Source organism: Gouania willdenowi, chromosome 21 (genome assembly GCF_900634775.1).
Source record: "Gouania willdenowi chromosome 21, fGouWil2.1, whole genome shotgun sequence".
NCBI lineage: Eukaryota > Metazoa > Chordata > Actinopteri > Blenniiformes > Gobiesocidae > Gouania > Gouania willdenowi.
The window spans coordinates 22,289,463-22,309,750 of record NC_041064.1 but is presented as its reverse complement, the minus strand read 5'-3'; the positions used below and the strand labels follow the sequence as shown (position 1 = coordinate 22,309,750).

Genomic DNA, 20,288 nt, shown 5'->3' with positions numbered 1-20,288 from the left:
ATAGTATCTATATGTAATGGTAAAGTATGTGAGTACATCAGTCCCTGCAGGATCTTCACTTAAATTTCCGTGATTTTGGGAATTTGGGGGAATTTTTTGAAATATTTTTAAGGAAAATTTGCCAGATTCTGGAAAAATTGAGAGTTCTTTCAACAATTTGAGATTAAAGATGGCTGCCGTCATGTGATACAAGAGCTGGAAAACTTTGCTCTACAAATACTGTGGATTTTTATGGAATTAGTGTATTCGGAGGGGCTGAGATATCAAAAAACTGAATTAGTTGGTTATTTCCCAAATTTTTATTTCTGAATCCAAGTACCCGCTTTGTCCGACTACATCTTTTTGCTTAGAAAACTATTTAAAAACAACTATCGAGCATATTTATGGAATGAGCAAGTGATAACACACATTTTAAAGAATCTCATTTTGTAAATAAGTGGAAATAAACAGTATTTAGTGCAGTGGTTCCCAACCTTTTTTGGATCATGACTCCATTTTGATATCAAGAATTTCTGGTGACCCCAAAAACATTTTTTTTTTTCTAGAATTAGGTTTTAGATTTTGTTTTTTTTGTTTTTTTTTTTTGTTTTTTTTTAACTGCATTTTAGTTGAACTAGATTTATATATCACAAAGTGAAAAATTAGAAATACAAATAATAATTTTTAAAAATTCCAGAAATTTCAAGCGAACCCACATGCGGTCTCAACCCCAAGGTTGAAAAACAATGATTTAGTGGCTCCTGATATGAATTATTTCTATAGTGTTTATCATTTCCAGTCATCTCATATCTGAGATGGGACCAATACTGACACTTTATTTGTTAATTTGCCATTGTCTCTCTCTCTCTCAAGTACCCCCTGTAGAGCTATTGCATACCCCTAGGGGTACACACACCCCCATTTGAGAAACACTGCTCTAGAGGGCCGAATTTGGCCCCCAGGCCTTGAGTTTGACACATGTGGATTAAGGAGTTTATCTTCCTGTTACTTTTTTTATATATCACATCATATAATTATTTTAAACCTAATAAGTAATGCCTCACAAGTACAAAACTAATAAATAAAAAAAAAATGCAGGATTATCGTGGATTCTACCCTTTAATCTCCCATTGTGTAATCTCCTGTTCGTGTGTGTGTGTGTGTGTGTGTGTGTTTGTGTGTGTGTGTGTGTGCAGCCTGCAGTGAGCTGGTTACTCCGGCCGTGGAGCGAAAACCCACCAGCTTCGTGGCGATCAGCTGCACCACGCCTCCTCAGGCCTTCTGGACCAAACACTCTCAGACTGAAATCATAGAGGTCTGTTTATCTAGGTTTATCGACACATCTATATGAGATGTCTACGCCTCGCTCACCCTTTCTTTTGTTTATCGTCCTCAGGGCACCAGTAACCCAATCTTCCTGAGCAGCATCGCCTTCTTTCACGATTCTCTGATCACTCAGCAAACTCAGGTGAAGCTCTCCATCTACGATGTGAAGGATCGCGCACAGGGGACGGTGAGCTCCATCCATCATCTGTTCATCCATCATCTGTTCATCCATCATCTATCATCTATCCACATTTTAGGAATAGAGGAAATAATGGTTGTGTGTCTGTGTCAGGGTTGAGGTCAATTATAATTGTAATAAGTAATTACAATTGTGATGTAATTATATTTGTATTTGTATCTGGAAAAATTGGTGGTTGTTGTTGTTGTTGTTGTAATCATTAGGAGTGTCCCGATTCGATATCAATATCGGATATTGGTCCGTTATCAACCTGAAAACGAATATTGGTTTTCGGATTCAAATTTCTGATTTTTTTTTGTAATTTATTTTTTTCGATTCATTTTTTATTTACAGTATTTTATTCAATTGTAGAATACTGTAATTATTAATGGGTCAGTTTTTCTCATACCTACTGTTGCTGACTTTTGTTCTCTGTTTGAGTGACATCACTTGATCAAACCTTTTCTAACATTCCACACTACAAAATAATTTTTTTTTTTTGTTTTTTTTTTTTTTTAAGCAAAAAAAAGTAATTAAAGTATGTATGATTCATGCTAATAGCGGCTCAATATCGGTATCGGCTGACAGGCAAGGCTGCAATATCGGAAATTAAAAAGTTGTATCGGGACATCCCTAGTAATCATAATTGAATTGCAATTGAGTTCAAATGATTTACTTTGTAATTGGCATGGAAATTATATAAAAATTATCATTAACAATTTCATTAAACACAAAGCTGATGAACAATGTTACAGTTCTATGTCTTACACATACTGTACATTGTTAATAATTATTAAAATATGTTTCATATGAAGTTTACCTGTCAATTATCTTAAAGATCAATATCGCATTAAAAAAATAATTTGAAATTGAGGGGTGTACTGACAGAAAAACGGCTCAGACGACACACCAAAAACATTAAAATCAATATTTGTATTGATTAGGAAGCCTGACTAAGTCACCAAAAGATGTGAAACTAATTGGATGATAGATATTATTTTTAGTGTATTTTACAGCTGTATTTAGGTCATAACTGCTAACAGAAAGCTAACACAAGAGGAAGGTTACATTTTATGGGCTTATTTATTAAAGCCTCAGTAATTATGATTATTTGTAATTGAACTTTAGTAATTGACATTTAGGGGGGAAATAATCATTTTAAATGTAATTGTAATTGGAAAAAATCTCAGTCAACATAATTGTAATTGTATGGTAATTGAACATTTATAATTGAAGATGTAATTGTAATTTAAAAATGTAATTGAGCCCAACCGTGGTCTGTGTGTTATGTGGTGTGACAGATGTACATGCTGGGCTCAGCGTTGTTCTCTGTGAAGGAGCTCCTACAGGACCAACATCACAGGCTGCACCTCACTCTCAGGTAACAGGAAGAAATTCAAACTGCACAAAGCAAATCAATCAGAGGCTAATTTAGGGTTTGGGGAGAATTTACTGACTCAACGTGACTATTTCTCAGGTCAGCGGAAAATGAGCGAGTGGGTAACATCACAGTTATCGCGTGGCAGATAGAGGAGAAGCGTGAGCAGAGAGCTCCTGTGGGAAGGTTACAGAGAGGAGACACGGTCAATGGAAGAGTAAGTCTCACCAAGATTAAATAAAACCCAAAGATTTAATCATGAAAATCTGGATGATATGTTGAATTTACTTGATTCTAACTAGTCTGATCAACTAACCAACATGTTACTCACCACCAAACACCCATGAATCCACAAACAAACCATACAACCAATCTATCAGCAACCAACTAAATCATTGTTTGACCAAGAAGCCATCTAATGACTTAACCTCTCAACCAAATACTTCATTAAAGGAAATTAACAAATAGATTTGATATGGGTTAGATATGATTTGATATAAATGTAGAAATAGAAGTACTGTTGCTTGATTGAAATTAGTAAGTCATAAATAAAATACTCAAGTACAAGTAAAAAGTTGCTCAATTAAATAGTACTCAAAGTAAAAGTAACTAGTTACTTTCACCCTCACATTTATTTTTGGTAATAAATCTTGCCACGGTTCCCTTGTTCCCTAGAATACCTCTTATCGCACTAACTTCCGGGATTTAATCAGTATGTGCTGTTCTACGAAGCTTGATAACATCTTACGAAGCTAAATCACCATGGTAACTTAGGCTGAACGACTGACCTGGTCGGCACCAGGTTTTGTTCTGGCTAGGATCTTAGTGAGTGCTAAAGTCCCGCCTCCTAACCAATCAGTTCTCTTTGAAAACAACCTGCCCATTGTTAGAAGTTCCTGGTTGGTGCAGATCTGACAGCTGAGTTTAGGAAAGAAATATTCTTAATGAATAAAGGCAATCCATTCATTTACCGATGACATCATTAAGGAAAGATGTAGATTTCTATCTGATGGACTGATCTACAGTCAGCTGATAATGCCTGTGTCTACGTATGCGGGTGAAGTCATTCATTCATTCATACGCTAGTGAGGCTAACCACATCAGCAGGAACATACTACAGTGAAACAATGTGCTCTCATCCCAGTGTGTGTGATGAATAGATTTACTTGAATAGAAAAATGTGTGTGCTGCAATAAAGGGAAACTGATCAGAGTGCTGTCTGTCTATCATCCCATCCAATAGATTCATATTATAAATAATCTCACACTTATTTCCATTAGTCCCCCCTGGTACGCGCTGCTCTAACACTGTTGCTCTTCGCTGTCATCGTGGATTTATATTAATGATATTTGTGTAAGATGAGAAGCTGTTCCTTCATTGTAAAGACCAACACTCTGCCAGGTTTCTCCATTGTAGTGATTGGTCAGTCGCTGCAATCTCCACCCCTTTTTATGGAAGCGCACACGTGCCAATGCCGAAAGCACGAGGCTTAAATTAGCATGTTGTTATCTACCTTTGTAGGACAGCTTCTCTTTGACAGAGAATGTTTGTTTATGTGGAGCCCGCGCTAATGGATATTAATCCAGGATATAATTATCTAGCTTTGTAGCATAGGCCCCTCATGTATAAACTTGCACAAATTGGAACTAAGTTTATTTTCCACAAAGGCATCTGTATAAAAAATTATCAGGCTTTAAGTATCGCTACATTTATGAACATCCATTCAGTGCTGTTTTGGCGCAGTGCATTATGTTTAATCTGGTTGGTCGGCTATGATGTGATGCATTTGATTATTGTCTGGTTATTTCATTTTTTTTTAGTTTCACAATGTCCGTTGATCATTTCAAAACAAAAAATGACAATTTGCTCAATAATGGTTGGGTGTAGCAATGTAACGAATTACTTTACTTTAAGATGTATTTAAATACAAGTAAAATGACTATGATTAGTATTGTTATTATTATTATTATCATTATTATTATTATTATCATTATTAATAATAATAACCTATTTGTATTAGTAGAGACATGTGCTCTGGATAAAGTTTTTTATTCCTTTTTTCAGATGGTTCTTCCTGTTGATAAAAGTCTAACAGAATCCGTTGCCATTAAATCCAAGTCTTCATCCTTATGTAAAGACCCTTTGCTAAAGGCTGGTGAGTGTATCTATGAGGAAGTTTATCAACATACAACATTTTGATTGACGATTTCATCACAGTGACCAATTCCTCCCGTTGTACTCTCCCGTCAGTGTTTGGTGGTGTGATGTCACGGACGTATCGCTTCCCAACCACAGATGGAAACCACCTACGGATCCTGGAGCAAATGGCTGAGAGTGGCCTTTCTCTGCTCATTCCTCGACAGTTTGTCAAACTGCTGCTGGAGGAAGATGCCGTCAGGTGAAAAATGTCCACATTTAACTTACAATTGATCTTACCTTCACACTCTAGGTCACTTGTGTTCAACTCAAGGCTCGGGGGCCAATTGTGGCACTTTACACTAAGGGTGCTTTCACACGTATAGTATGGTGGACTCGGTGCGGTTCAGACGGTGAATCTGCAACATTGTTGCATTTTAATCTGGTCCGGTCCGCTTTCACACATTCTATTTGCCAAGTGCACCAAACTCTCTGAACAACGTCAAAATGGTCGGTCGCCTATTGGACAAAATACTTCAGCCTCCATAGACAAAAACAACACGTTTGTCAGGGAAAATGCTTTTTCCAAAGGAAATCCTCAAACAAACACCCCAGAAACATAATTAATAATGATTAAAAATAACCCATAAACACAATGAATGTGAAAATGTTTGTGTTGTGTATGTCTGTATGTTGCTGCAGGAGGATAGAGGAGCAGTGGGGTGTGTTCATGTGTGCGTGCGCTCGTTGGCGTGACGACAGTTTGTGTGACTGCTCCGCTGCAGTCACTGACAGTTGTGCCATCACGTCCTGTATTTGGCCCCTATTGTTACCAAATAATTGAGTCATCCATCTCTCAATGGGCGTTAGGCAGGGGTACACCCTGGACAGGGCACCGGTCCATTGCAGGGCAACACACAGACAACAACTCACCTTCACATTCACTCCCACGGGCAATTTTGAGACTCCAGTCAACTTAACAGTCATGTTACACAAATAATCGTCACCAAATCAAGAACATTTTGAAGCAAAGATCCTGCAGGGACTGATTCTTGTGCTAAGTGTGTATTGGTTTGTTTTAATACTCTAAATATTATCTGACAGCATGATTTTTCATTGCTTGGAATGCAATACTACGGTGGCTGGGAAGTGTCAGGTGAATGCATTTACAGAAACGGACACAAATGCAAACAGGTCACAACACGAATGCAAACCGGCCACAACGGAAGTGTTTCCGACGGACCGGTATTACAGTCGCACGGGTATTATGATATGATAGCCTGATATGAAAAATATAAGAGTATCCTAATCAACTTTCACTTACTTTCATACGCGTTTCCATGTCTTCTTCTTGTTCTTAACTGTTCTGGTGGGTTAAAAACATCCGCCAGAAACGTGTCCGTCTGTAATACCAGTCCGTCGGAAACACTTCCGTTGTGGAAACCCGGTGGCCGGGAAGTGTCAGGTGAATGCATTTAAAGAAATGAACACAAATGCAAAAAGGTCACAACACGAATGCAAAATGGCCACAACGGAAGTGTTTCCGAGGGACCGGTATTACAGACGGACACGTTTCTGGTGGATGTTTTTAACCCACCAGAACAGTTAAGAACAAGAAGAAGACATCGAAACGCGTATGAAAGTAAGTGAAAATTGATTAGGATACTCTTATATTTTTCATATCAGGCTATCATATCATAATACCCGTCCGACTGTCCGACTGTAATACCGGTCCGTCGGAAACACTTCCGTTGTGGCCGGTTTGCATTTGTGTTTGTTTCTGTAAATGCATTCACCTGACACTTCCCAGCCACCGTAATTAGCGGCCTCATGTTTTACACAGAATGGCTGCTGGTTTGTTGCCGATGCCACCTCCCTTGTGTTCAGCGGTGGGTTGTCTTCTGCGCCCTGTTTTTCTTGTGATACGATTTCTTTCTGTGTGCATGTGTATTGTACGGTGGCTGGGAAGTGTCAGGTGAATGCAATAGGAACTAATGCTGAGACCAACAGGATGTGACGTCATCTGTTACTGAGCAGTGAAAATAAGTGACGGACACGTTAAAAGAAAAAGGCACCGACTGTGGTTTGAACATTTTAAAAGTAGTAAAGAGTTAAAGAAGATATTATTTTGTCAATTTATCATAGCAACCAACTGAAGCATGTGATCACACACTGATCGTGTGCGTTTGATAAGTTTTTTAACACCTGTCAGCGTTTAATATGTAATTTATGAGACTTGTGAGTGTTTGATGAATAGTTTGTTGAACTCAGCTCTAAATGAACAGTGGGAGCAGCAGCGGTGCTGTTGGATACTGTTGGATGTCACATCCAACGCAGGTGAGCTGTGCGAGGGAGTTGCGTGCACTGCTCTGCCCTGTGACTGTCCCTGAAGCCCCTCCCTCTAAATATCCACAGTTTTCTCATTATTAATCTCTGGTCAATGAATGGACTTTTATACCGTGCGGTAAACGGAGGCGATGGATGCGCACGTATCCTTATATCATATATATATCATCACATATCATCTAATTAAAAAATACAGTATACATTAAACATGTAATAAGACACTGATTCTATCGCATTTGTATGGATTTAAAATCATATTACCATTTACCATGATATTCTGTTTAATTTCCTTTTAAAATACCGTATTAAAGTGATATTTTCTTAAAAAAAAAGACTCCTTTTTCCTTTTGTAGATCTTTGTTGAGTGTTTTAATGCATCACTCAATGACTTCTTTAATAATGATGACGTGGTTTCATGAGAGTGCGTCTGCAGCTTAAGCCGAGCCTGCTGCTTAAACCTGGTCGGTCAGGTTTGACCCACAGACTGTGTTACTATGGTAACTAAGGTGTTTTCTCGTTGATGAAATCGCCTTTCCGGTTAGAACCCGGCTTAATGGAGCCGGACTCTCAGGTTAAACCTGGACTCAACCCTGAGCTGGGTTTGATGAAATACCCCTCTAAGAACACAAAGTTAAAACATAAAACTAGAATAAACAGAGACAGAAAAACTAAAAAAGGACCACAAGGGCTAAACACAACTAAAACCAAACAGAACCTGACAGTAAGTCAGGATACCTTTAGAAAAAAGCCTCACTTTCCCCTTACTGTTGAGTAGGGGGAGCATAAGTTTGGAAATGAACTGAAACACTAAAAGCTCACGCTTGCTATAGATGAACATGGTAATGGATGTGATCTTGAGTGTTTGGTTCTCCATTTTAATTCAAACTAATTTGCATGCTGGGCAACATCTGCTATAAAGGCCATTGAAGTTGTATAAGATTGCATCTCCTGTTATTAGTTAGTCCTAGTTATAGTGTAGTAGTTTTACTGCTGCTCACTGCTTATGAAAAGTGAAATGGCTCATGCTTTCCTCCTGATCCACAAACATTTAAGATGGAACTGTTTTTTTTTTTTTTTTTAAAAAGAAAAGATGATTATGAGGGGGGAAATGTCCTCATGGGAAAACAGAACACTTCAGCCAAACAGAGCAGTAAATGGGAGACGTCATCATCATTACGTCTCCCGCTGTCGTGTCTGCTCAGTTGTTACATTTCCAGTAAAAGAGGGAACGAGCTGCAGAAAACTCAAGCTGCACCATCATCTGTTCCTCAGCTGGATGTCCTGATCGTAGCTGCATGTGGGCCATGTTTACAGGGTGTGTGAGCTGGAAGAACTGGGGGAGCTGTCTGCATGCTGGGAAAACCTCAGGAGGCAGATCATCACACAGTACCAGACCATAATCCTCACCTATCAGGAGACCATCAGTGACCTGCACGAATACAAAGGTCAGAACTCCAGTACAGATGGACAGATAGATAGATAGATAGATAGATAGATAGATAGATAGATAGATAGATAGATAGATAGATAGATAGACAGATAGATAGATAGATAGATAGATAGATAGATAGACATATAGATAGATAGATAGATAGATAGATAGATAGATAGATAGATAGATAGACAGATAGATAGATAGACAGATAGATAGATAGATAGATAGATAGATAGATAGACAGACAGACAGACAGATAGACAGACAGACAGACCAACAGACAGATAGATAGATAGACAGACAGACAGACAGACAGATAGATAGACAGATAGATAGACAGATAGATAGATAGACAGATAGATAGATAGATAGATAGATAGATAGATAGATAGATAGATAGATAGACAGATAGATAGATAGACAGATAGATAGATAGATAGATAGATAGATAGATAGACAGACAGACAGATAGACAGACAGACAGACCAACAGACAGATAGATAGATAGATAGACAGACAGACAGACAGACAGATAGATAGATAGATAGATAGATAGATAGATAGATAGATAGATAGATAGACAGATAGATAGATAGACAGATAGATAGATAGATAGATAGATAGATAGATAGATAGATAGATAGATAGATAGATAGATAGATAGATAGATAGATAGATAGACAGACAGACAGATAGACAGACAGACAGACCAACAGACAGATAGATAGATAGACAGACAGACAGACAGACAGATAGATAGATAGATAGATAGATAGATAGATAGATAGATAGATAGATAGATAGATAGACAGACAGACAGACAGACAGATAGATAGATAGATAGATAGATAGATAGATAGATAGATAGATAGATAGATAGATAGATAGATAGATAGAATCTTTGGGTGTCTCACGATTTGATTTCGATTCTTGAGTCAAAAATGTATTTAATGCATAGTGTGTTAAAGCAATTTATGGCACCAAAACAATACAGTTTGTATAAGATCATTTTAAATAAACTGATTCCAATGATGTAATCGCACAAAAATCGCACCCATTTTTTCTGAGTGTATGGTATCAGTTTATCACATTGTTGCTTGTCCCTGTCTTTTGTCTTGTATGTTGCAAAGCAACAGACTTAGGTTTGAGTTTTGGTTTAAAGTTTACTTTGGTCAACTATTAACAAAAGTTCCTGGAGATTTCTTCCCGTTAAAAGGGAGTTTTTTTCTCCTCACTGTAGCTGATGCATGTTCATGTGGATTTGTTGTTTTTTTCTTAAGAATTTTATATTTTGTTAGCGCTTGGAGATGGCTATTGTTGAAATGTGCGCTATATAAATAATGTTGAATAGAATTGAATTAATAGATCAAGCCTTACATTATTTATTAACTCTGAATTTAACCCTGCAGGTCCGTCCTTTAAGTCGAGCACTTTGAAAGCAGAGAGGAAGCTGGAGTTTATCCCGACCAACCTGCACGTACAGAGGATGAGAGTACAGGGAGAGTCGGGTTACGGTTGGTCATTTTCTACCTGTTCATCACAAATCTTTACCTTTTTTAAACGTAATGTTGATTTGATGCGTCCTTCTCTATTTTCTCTATCCTTGGATCAGACCGGACGTATGACGTGGTGACGATCGGTGCCCCAGCAGCTCATCATCAAGGCTTCAAAGGCTGCGGCCTCAGAAAACTGTTGCACAAACTGGAAGAAACCAGGAAACAGTGAGTGTTTCAAAGCCTTTGAAAGGTTCGTGATTAGGATTGATTTAAAACCTGTGACATTTTTTTTTTTTTTAATTATTATCGTGTTCCTGAATCAGAATTTATGAAGATGGAAGGTAAGACGAGCTACCGTTTGGATATTTATAGGCAAATATTGTTATTTTTCTTTACTTTTGCTTATTCCCCCCCCCCACCACATATTTCTGTGAACCTGAAGCTCCAAAGGTTTAACATATCAGCCTCAGGACATTGTGAAAGCAAAGGAGCTGATTGGACAAATCAACACCCTGAAGACACAAGTGTGTTATTACACTGAGCGCCTGTCCCGAGCTGCCAAGGATCGCTCTGCCAACGCCATGGAGCGAACTCTCACCATCCTCACAGAGAAGGTAGTCTCTCCAATAATATAGGAAGGATTTGCAATATCTATCATCTACAGGCAGTAGAGGTGTGCATTGCCGTGAATCTGACGGTACGATTTGCATGTCACAATACAATAATACAATATAACCAGGGCTTTAAATTAAAACCCGCCAATTGCAGGTAAAAATTCACTTTGGCGGGTAGCATTTTAGTTACTAGCCATTTTGGCTGGTGAAGAAAGAAACAAATGAATCGGCAGACCACTGAAACAATGCGACAAGTCATTGTTGCCAGATTGGGCTGTTTTCAGCCCCAAAAATTTAAGGGTATTTGTTTTTGTTTAAACTTTAAAACGTAATGTGTATCTGGCAACACTGCTGGTTGAACTAATCCTACATTTGCCATGAACACTATGTTGTGACGTGTCATACAACAATTGGCTACGTGCTTACGTTAGCGTGATTGTTATGATTTGGTATCGGAGAAGACAAACAGAACGGCGCAAAACCAACAATATGATCTGAAATGAGGTTGTAAAATTAGTTAGGAAAAACAAACAAACATGTGGGAATGTTTATTGGGTGTTGAAAAATCTGAACAGCAAAAAAGGAAGGCTGCTGCCAACACAGAGGGAAATGTAGATGAAAGAGGATCTGAAAAGAAGAAGAAATTGAGGAGTTTTATTACTAAATTGGATGTTGGGTCGTGAGTGGCTGACAGTCGACCATTTGTTCATCTTTAGAATGTGCACTTGCAGTTTGTGGGGAGTGGGATTTGTTTACATTTGAAGAGCATGCATGTTAGTCAAACATTTTTTCTCTACAGTACATGTAATTCTTAGTACTGATTACTTCTATTCTTTCTAACTTCAGTGTTCCAGGGATCTAATTTTCATCTTTCATCACTTCTCCGACACATCCATATTGCACCTTTTAGACATTTTTAGAAAAGGTTTTTAAGTTAAATGTCTATATTTTTATCATTTTAATGTGTTTCTGCAATCAACTAAAATAAAAACTACTTAAAGAAACATAAACGCTTAAATCTATTCTGAGGCTCATAATGTAGTTTATTTTTGCTAAAAAAAAAATTTGGCTGGTGGAAAATCTGGTTGGCTGGTAACTTTAAGAATCTATTAGCCATGCTGGCTGGTGATCTAAAAAGTTTATTTAAAGCCCTGAATATATCTCCATACTTATACATCATGATATACTGTATCGCAATATCAATAAATACAAATTTCAACTTTTTTTTTCTTTTTTTCTTTCCTCTTTCTTTTTCAACAGATTATGATAGTGTTATGCTCTTAAATTTAAAATAAATAAAAAAATAAATAATGCCCAGTATGTTTTATGAACATAAAGTGCAATCATCATCCAAGCTAAAATGCATTCAGGAGTGACGTAGTTTAACAAGGTCTGATATGGTTCACGGACACCTAGATTAAAAGTTTTTTTTGTTAAAAAATATGATTACATTTTTTTTTCAATTTGGATAGATACGATAATCGCACGGTGAAATATTGCGATATATTGACAAATGTATTTTTTCTTAGACCTTTAACATGCACTATATAAAGCTGAATGATTTCATTTGTATGAGGCAAATTTAGGATTATTTGAACCTCTTTAGCCTAAATCTCCCTGTTGTAGATCTATTGTTTCTAGATATTGATTAAATGATACTTTATTAGACTGGTTTGATCATAGGATGTGTGATTAATAATCCCACCCTCTCCACCTACAGACCCGTCAGCTGGTGACCGTGTGTGACTCTAAGTTACTCTCCTCCGCCATCCTCGCCCTAACAGCCGCTCGCCCAGAGTCGTGTCAGCAGGCGTCCCCTTCCCCGTCCTCCTCTTCGCTCTCGCCTTCTTCTCGCTCTCCTTCACGCTCCCCGTCTCGTCACCCGGCATCCCCGTCTCGCGCTTCCACATCACCTTCCAGACACATGACTCTCATGGAGGGCAGTGAAGGGACTAAAAACAAGCGCTCCTCTTTGCAGGCGGATTTGCAGGAGGAAGAATGGGTAAGAGAGACTCAAGCTAACTTGTTTGTGTTCTGCTCTCATCATTGTGTGTGTGTGTGTGTGTGTGTGTGTGTGTGTGTGTGTGCAGGACAAGGTGTGGTTAAATGTGGATAAAAGTCTGGAGTGTGTGATGCAGAGAGTCGACCGTCTGTTGGCGAAAGACAAAATCACTAGCGACAGCAGCTCTGAAGATGTCTTCTCCCTTGCCAACGAGGAACAGTGTAACACCAAAAAAGGTACACACACACATACACACACACACACGCACATACAGCCACCACAACACATGGCATGCACAGTTTTGGAGACACACTCACTAGTTCATCCTAGGGATGTAACGATTAATCGTAAGGCAGTTAAAAATCGATTCATAGGTACCACGGTTCACATCGATGCTCTGAAAATTGAATCGCAGTACTTTTTTTAAACAGCAGAGGGCGCTATATATTAATCCTTCCAGAAGCGGACGTGACGGGCGGAATCTGCTACTATTTTCTTTCTGGCTGCCATTTACTGTTAAACATGCTAATAAATGATTCATTACCCCTTTAGCACCGAAAGAATATCTGTAATATTACGTGAATATCTGTAAAAGTCAGGTTTTTCTATTAACTCTGTCTGCTAGCATAGCTTCTCTTCTTCACTGGTGGAAATAACTGCATGCCAACCGACCACTGGGTTACTAGCGCCCTCTGCTGGTCTAAACAAATATCTGATGTAAATACAGTAAAATGACTGTTTTTTTAAAGTCCAATTGTTAAGGCACAAAATACATTTTCAGTTGCACTTTTAAAAAGAAAAAGAACTATTACGCAGTTTTGAGTTGTTTGCTATAGAACCACAATTTAAATTAATAGGTTTCTTCTTCATTTGTATTATTCCTTTATTTATTTCATTCAAGATTTATTTTTAGTTAAATTGCATCATTTTGAATAGTTTATCAAAGGATTCTTTTGACAATTAAAAATAAAAGGAAAATAGTATAGTATTTTCCCCAAAAAAATAAAGGAATATTTTTCAGTCATTTGTCAACATTCCCATTTTGTAAAATAAATCGTGAGAAAATCGTATCGTGAACCCAGCATCGTGAATCGAATCGTATCGGAAGTTGAGTGAATCGTTACATCCCTAGTTCATCCCCATCCTCCTCCTGGTTATCTTCCTCCTAATACACATCCTCTTTATCACCATCTCGTCTTCGTTCAGCCAATCATCCCTAAGGCTCTCACTGTTTTCTTTAGAATAATACACTGTAATATTCTGGGGTTCACTTGTTATTGCATTATATTTGTTTTATTTACAAACTAAATTTATGTTGCTTTGTTATAAGAATCTGTCCTGTCGCTTGTTTGCAGAAAGCAGCCCAGTGGTGGAAAAGACGTCTCCAGGTGAGACTAAAACCTTTACAGAATCGGACACGGTGACTTCACAAAGATCTTTTTGTACTGAAAGCAAAGCACTGCACACACTCTAATGCAGGTGTTCTCAACCTCGGGGTCCCAAGACACTGAGGGGGTCGTTAGATGCCTTCAAGAAACTAAGAATATTTTTGGAACAATTTGAGGCAATTTTTGCTGACTTTTTTCACTTTTTCTGCAACTACACTAAACTTGCCATATGTTCACCTATTTTCATCACTTTTTCTTGCCATGTTTTTGCTCTTTTTAATGCATTTTTTGCTATATTACTCCCATTTCTGCCACTTCTCCATCAAATTTTAATGCGTTTTCTACACATTTGTTCCACTTTCAAGACATTTTTAGCACTTATAAACCCTTTGTGCAACTTTTCCCACCTAATATGTTAACCCATTATTGTCACCTCATCGACATATTTCATGCTTTTTTTGCAAACTTAATCACATTCACGATTTGTCATGCACGTTACTTGCCAGTTTAAAATAATTGCTCCGACTTTTTAAATTACATTACCCCCCTCCCCCCATTTCTGCCACTTTTAAGCCAATATTGACACTTAGAACCCTTTCACTACTTTTTCTCTCAGTTTTTGGCCTCTCTAATTTGCAACTTTGAACCAATTTCTGTGTTTTTTAAAATCCCATTTCACCACTTTTTCCACCATTTTTGGTCACTTTTAACCCATTTTATTTCTGATTAAAACAAGGATTTACACATTTAAGATGACTACAGTATATACTATGGTTCAAATAATAATAAACTTCCTGGATAACAGTAGATATTATTCAGATAAATAAGTAAATATCACAGATTCATAGAACAATGGACCACTGTTTTGCTGACTATGGATAGGCCCCACAAAGCTCTCCCCTTTATTCCCCTTATAGATGGCCCTGTCTCCTCATGACTGTTCTTCAATGTTCATGTCTGTGTTCAACCACCTTCAGGTACAGTGGGGGTCCCCGGCCTCTAGCATCTTTATTTTGGGGGTCGCGGGCTGAAAAGTTTGAGAACCACTGGTCTAGGGAACACTACAATCTTTACAAACACCCCATTTTCTCATTGCTAACTCATTATTTAGTCCAAAATAACTTGTAAATTACATTACTCTTCATTTCTATCTAAACTCTTTGAACATTGTTGTGTTGTTGTGTATGTCCTCTGCAGGTGAGTGGAGCGAGGCTCTCTACCCACTCCTCACCACGCTGACGGACTGTGTGTCTTTAATGAGCGACAAAGCCAAGAAAGCCATGGTGTTCCTGCTGATGCAGGACAGCGCCCCCACCATCGCCATGAGCCTCACTATGCAGTACCGCCGTGACGTCGTCTTCTGTCAGACAGTCAGTGGCCTCCTGATGTCCCTAGCTCACTACTAATTACATTGTGGTGATTGTGAAGATGAACTTGTTTAGTGACTGAGTGTTTTGTCATTGACAGCTCACCGCCCTGATCTGTGGCTTTGTTCTTAAACTGAGGAGCAGTCTCTGTGACCCAGGCTTCTTCAGACAGCTTCACACCATTGGCTTGTTGGTGCAGTACGAAAGCCTGCTCAGCACTTATGGTATCATAGATTTTATTTAAGAGGAAAAACCATCAATCTCCAAAATTAACATTCCTCTCAAATTTTTGAGACACCTTCAAGTCAGTGCTTTTTAAATATCAAACTTCATGTTGTCATCCTTAAGGGGAGGAGTTGGCCATGCTGGAGGATATGAGCGTCGGGGTGATGGACCTGAGAAATGTCACCTTCAAAGTGACCCAGGCGACCTCAGGTTTCAGCCCTGATATGCAGCCTGTGATCACGGGAAACAGGAACGGCTTCAACGTTAGGGTTCCCATGCCGGGGGCCATGTTTGACACGCTGCCAAGAGAGATCCAGAATGGGATGCTCTTACGGGTGCAGCCCGTCCTGTTCAACGTGGGGATCAACGAGCAGCAGACACTGGCTGAGAAGTGAGTCCCTAGTTAATTAGTGAATACTTTTATATACAGTACATACAATGTCCATCCATCTACACCAGAGATGGACAATTTATCACAGTGCAGGCTACAAAAATATGATTGTCTGATCTAAGGGCCACATTATCAACACTATTGTCAGTATTTAGAATAATAATGTCCAATCTGAGCAATAATACATGGAAAAAATATTGTATCTGTTGTTGTTTTGTTACTTGTTGCTTTTATATGTTTTTATCCTCATCTTTTTAGTTTTTGGAGTAAACTTGTTGTTATTGTTGTCATTTTTTGTGTTTTTGGAATCATTTTTTAATTTTTGTTGAAATTTTGTGTGCGTTTTTGTGATCCTTTTGTGTATTTTTGTTGTCATTTTGTACATTTTTCATATGTTTTGGGAGTCATTTTGTGGAATTGTGTTAAGATTTTGTGGAATTTTTGATTAATTTGGTACATTTACTTTTGGGGCCACACAAAATGAGACGAAGGGCATATGGCCCCCGGGCCACCAGTTGCCCATGTCGGATCTACACTGTGTTGGACATTTAAAGTGGAGAAATGCATTGACAGTAGAGTATTCATGTACACTCTAAAACAGTCTAGTTAAGAATGAAACAGTAAATTTAACTATTAGACTCTCTGCTGTGCTCCTCACACATCATCAAATAGTCGATGTGGGCTTTGATGTTCTTTTTAATTGGCGTTCTATTGTGGTTATCGCTTGTGTCCAGGTTTGGAGACACATCTCTGCAGGAAGTCATTAACATGGAGAGCATGACCCGCCTCAGCTCTTATTATGACCAGTTTAAAGAAGTCCTTCCAGAGGATTGTGAGTCTCATACACGCAAACGTGTGCAAACACACACTTTTCTTTTATCTTGTATTTTATTCATGTCGTGTGAACTTAACGGCTTCTTCTTCAGGTCTTCCTCGCACCCGCAGCAGCACGAACATCCCTGAGCTGCTCAAACTGCTGAGCCAAAATGTAAATGCAAAGAAGAGCAAGAATGTGGAGATCTTGTGGCAAGCAGCTGAGGTAAAACATTTAATGGCATTTTGACACAACATTTTAGGCATATGGAAAGATAGGTAGTGTAAGGTGTTTCTCTACCTTCTTCCCGGATCTTTTAATTGAACAGCTCCGAGCACAGATGACAAGAGTATTATAATTTGAATGTGGTTTATTGTAGTTAAACCTCATTAGAATGGTTTAACTATTCTAATGTTAGTCGTCCTCGACTTGAAATTCAAACATTAGGTAAATCTGTACAGTCCTTTGATGACTGTACAAGTCCAGCTTTGAAGATGAAGTTATTTCTTATACACACACAGCTGGCTAGCAGAACCAGCCTGTGGCTACAGTACGTCTGAATAGTCCCTCCTATCTCCTTTCTTAACCACTTTTCCATAACCCGGTGGACGACTGCACGGGGTTAGGGAAAGGCCATCACGTTTGTTTAGACATTCAGATGCACTTCCACTAAGTGACGTAATAATCAGACGGTCGGGAAGGTTGGTGATGTCTGCTGTGGTGATAAAACTACAAATTTCCGAAAATGGACAAAAAGCACATTTATAACACTTTCTGCTGATTTATGAATGTAAATCAAAGAAAAAGAGGCTGCCGGGCTACGAGGAACAAAGGTCATTGAAATTGAGTCACATTGAAAATGGTTGCTCACACTCACCTTCCACTCAGAAATATGAATTATGTTGAATAAAACATAATGTGGCTAAAAATGTCTCTGATGTGTTTTATGTCAGTTATAGTCTGATAATATAACTTACATACAATAACATATGTGCTTTAGATTATTTAAAGTTGTTCAAGGCATAATATTGCATTGGTAACTTACATGATCTCCATCGGTCATCGTGAGTTTCCGTGAGCGCTCGGGTGTGCGTGTCCCTTTAAATGTTGTCGCCGCAAGGAATTGTGGGTCGGCATTATCTCCTCTCCTTTAGTAAAGGATGCACCAGTGTTCCCTAGGCTAAAGGAGGTGAAAAAGGAAGCATTGAGCCTCTTTTCCTGATGTTAAAGAGAACTTGGATGCTCTTTATCATGGCCACCACTTAAACATTTCCGGGGGTGAAGGAACAGTGGATAGGAAAGGAGATAGGAGGGACTATTAGGACGCAGCCCTAGTCTCCTTTGGTAAAAGATGCATCAGTGTTTCTTGGGCTAAATTAAGTTATAAAGGAAGCATTGAGCCTCCTTTCCTTAGCTTAAAGAGAATTTGAATGCTCATTATCATGGCCGCCACTTTAACACTTCCGGAGATTAAGGAAAAGTGGATAGGAAAGGAGATAGGAGGGACTATTTGAACGCATCCTATGTCTCTGTTCTTTGTGTATCTCTATCTGTATCCGCATCTATGTCTGTCTCTGTTCAAAAGTAAAAAGCAAACACAGTAATCTTCTGGGCTGGGCCCTCCTTCATACCAAGAGGAAGCTGGTACAAACGTAACACACTAATTTAAATATATATGTATACATATTGATTTATTCCTTTACTTCAGCAAGATGGCTTTGATTTACTGCATGTTGATTTTTTATCCTGTACTGGCTTCTTCAAACTTCAAAGGTATGTCGTCGCCTAAACGGGGTGCGCTTCACGAGCTGTAAGAGCGCTAAAGACCGCACAGCCATGTCTTTGACCCTGGAACAGTGCCAGATCTTGCAGCAGGAGCACGCTCTCGCCCCACAGGTCTTCTACCAGGCCTTGGACTGCATGCGCAGGTCAGTGCCTGCAGCTTCATTTACATAGAACCGCTAACACCTCTGGTGTTTTGAGTCTAAAAAGCATTGCCTCTGTGTTCACACAGTGAGGGCTGCCGGAGAGAAAACACCATGAAGAATGTTGGATGTCGCAAATATGCCTTTAACTCCCTGCAGCTCAAGACCTTCCCCAAACAATATCGCCCACCAGAGGGGACGTATGGAAAAGTGGAGACTTAAGCAGACTGCTTTAGCTTAAAACAATATGACATAAGGGAATCATGAAGACGATGATGATGATGATGATGATGATGATGATGATGATGATGGCACAATTACAAGAAAAATACAAACAGAAACCAAAAGAACTACTACTACTACTACTACTACTTATTTTGTGCTTGATTACTGTTGAGATGATTAATGTTTAAGTGCCAGTTCACTGTAAATTGGTTTATAGCAGTTTGCCTCTTTTGTCCGAGTAGAACTACATTCACACTCACACACCTTTCACACACAGTTTAGATACAGTTTTGTGTCAGACTGTAGCCAGTGTGCGGTACTAGATGTAGCATTTGGACTCGTACAGCAAGCTGCTATCACTTTATCTTGAAAATGGAAAGTTCAAATGTATGGAACTATGGGATTCTCATATTAAATGTCTTCTTGTCTGAGCAGATTTAATTGATGCGGTTGGAATTTTATTCTGTTGAGTGTCTGTCAAAAAAATGATTTTGACATTTTATTTCTGCGCCATAAAGTTCCCACTAAGACACAGTGCTAAGCTGGGTTTATGATGTTTTTGCAACAAGCACTGTACGCAATACTTACACATAAACTGTCATAGTTTCACCAAATTTCAGCTCGTACGATTTTTCTTGAAAAACTCTTAAAGAAAACAGGTTTAACTGCTCCAAGGCAAAGGATTAGCAAAACAATATCCACCACAAATTAATTTAAGTCCGTTTTATGCCAAAGTGACTAAGCTTGCAATGGTGGAAATTATCTTACTATTTTAACATATGTAAAGTTCAGAAGAAAAACAACATTTAAAGGCACACCGCAGACTTTTTGACCTAAAGAGTTGACTCATTTAAGTTATTTTAAATGATTCCTCAGGCCAATATACAACACTTGACAGAGTCAATGCTTCGAGTGGGGCTGCCCTCTTGAAATACCGACTATGTAAGTTTGGAGGAGACGGACCGTCTTTGGCCAGGTCATGTGACCTGGAGACTGTATCACTTTATCACATGACCACAGGCTTGGATATATATATAGTTCCCACATGACGTCACAACAAACG

General features: G+C 38.6%; 1 protein-coding gene across 2 annotated transcripts in view; it reads left to right on the top strand.

The window, feature by feature from the left end:
• inpp4aa (inositol polyphosphate-4-phosphatase type I Aa) overlaps positions 1-19,666 on the top strand; it is a 29,427-nt gene extending 9,761 nt beyond the window's left edge. For both annotated transcript variants that reach the window (XM_028435380.1, XM_028435381.1), the window contains 21 exons: positions 1,176-1,294; positions 1,376-1,492; positions 2,785-2,864; positions 2,961-3,078; positions 4,926-5,016; positions 5,112-5,259; positions 8,658-8,788; positions 10,188-10,292; positions 10,391-10,499; positions 10,598-10,615; positions 10,717-10,888; positions 12,609-12,890; positions 12,979-13,126; positions 14,246-14,278; positions 15,476-15,648; positions 15,746-15,869; positions 15,994-16,261; positions 16,996-17,093; positions 17,188-17,300; positions 18,849-19,003; positions 19,090-19,666. In XM_028435380.1, the coding sequence (XP_028291181.1) occupies positions 1,176-1,294; positions 1,376-1,492; positions 2,785-2,864; positions 2,961-3,078; positions 4,926-5,016; positions 5,112-5,259; positions 8,658-8,788; positions 10,188-10,292; positions 10,391-10,499; positions 10,598-10,615; positions 10,717-10,888; positions 12,609-12,890; positions 12,979-13,126; positions 14,246-14,278; positions 15,476-15,648; positions 15,746-15,869; positions 15,994-16,261; positions 16,996-17,093; positions 17,188-17,300; positions 18,849-19,003; positions 19,090-19,222 (2,735 nt within the window). In that variant the 3' untranslated portion in view covers positions 19,223-19,666. The remainder of the gene's footprint in view (positions 1-1,175; positions 1,295-1,375; positions 1,493-2,784; positions 2,865-2,960; positions 3,079-4,925; positions 5,017-5,111; positions 5,260-8,657; positions 8,789-10,187; positions 10,293-10,390; positions 10,500-10,597; positions 10,616-10,716; positions 10,889-12,608; positions 12,891-12,978; positions 13,127-14,245; positions 14,279-15,475; positions 15,649-15,745; positions 15,870-15,993; positions 16,262-16,995; positions 17,094-17,187; positions 17,301-18,848; positions 19,004-19,089) is intronic.
• The last annotated feature ends 622 nt before the right edge of the window (positions 19,667-20,288 follow it).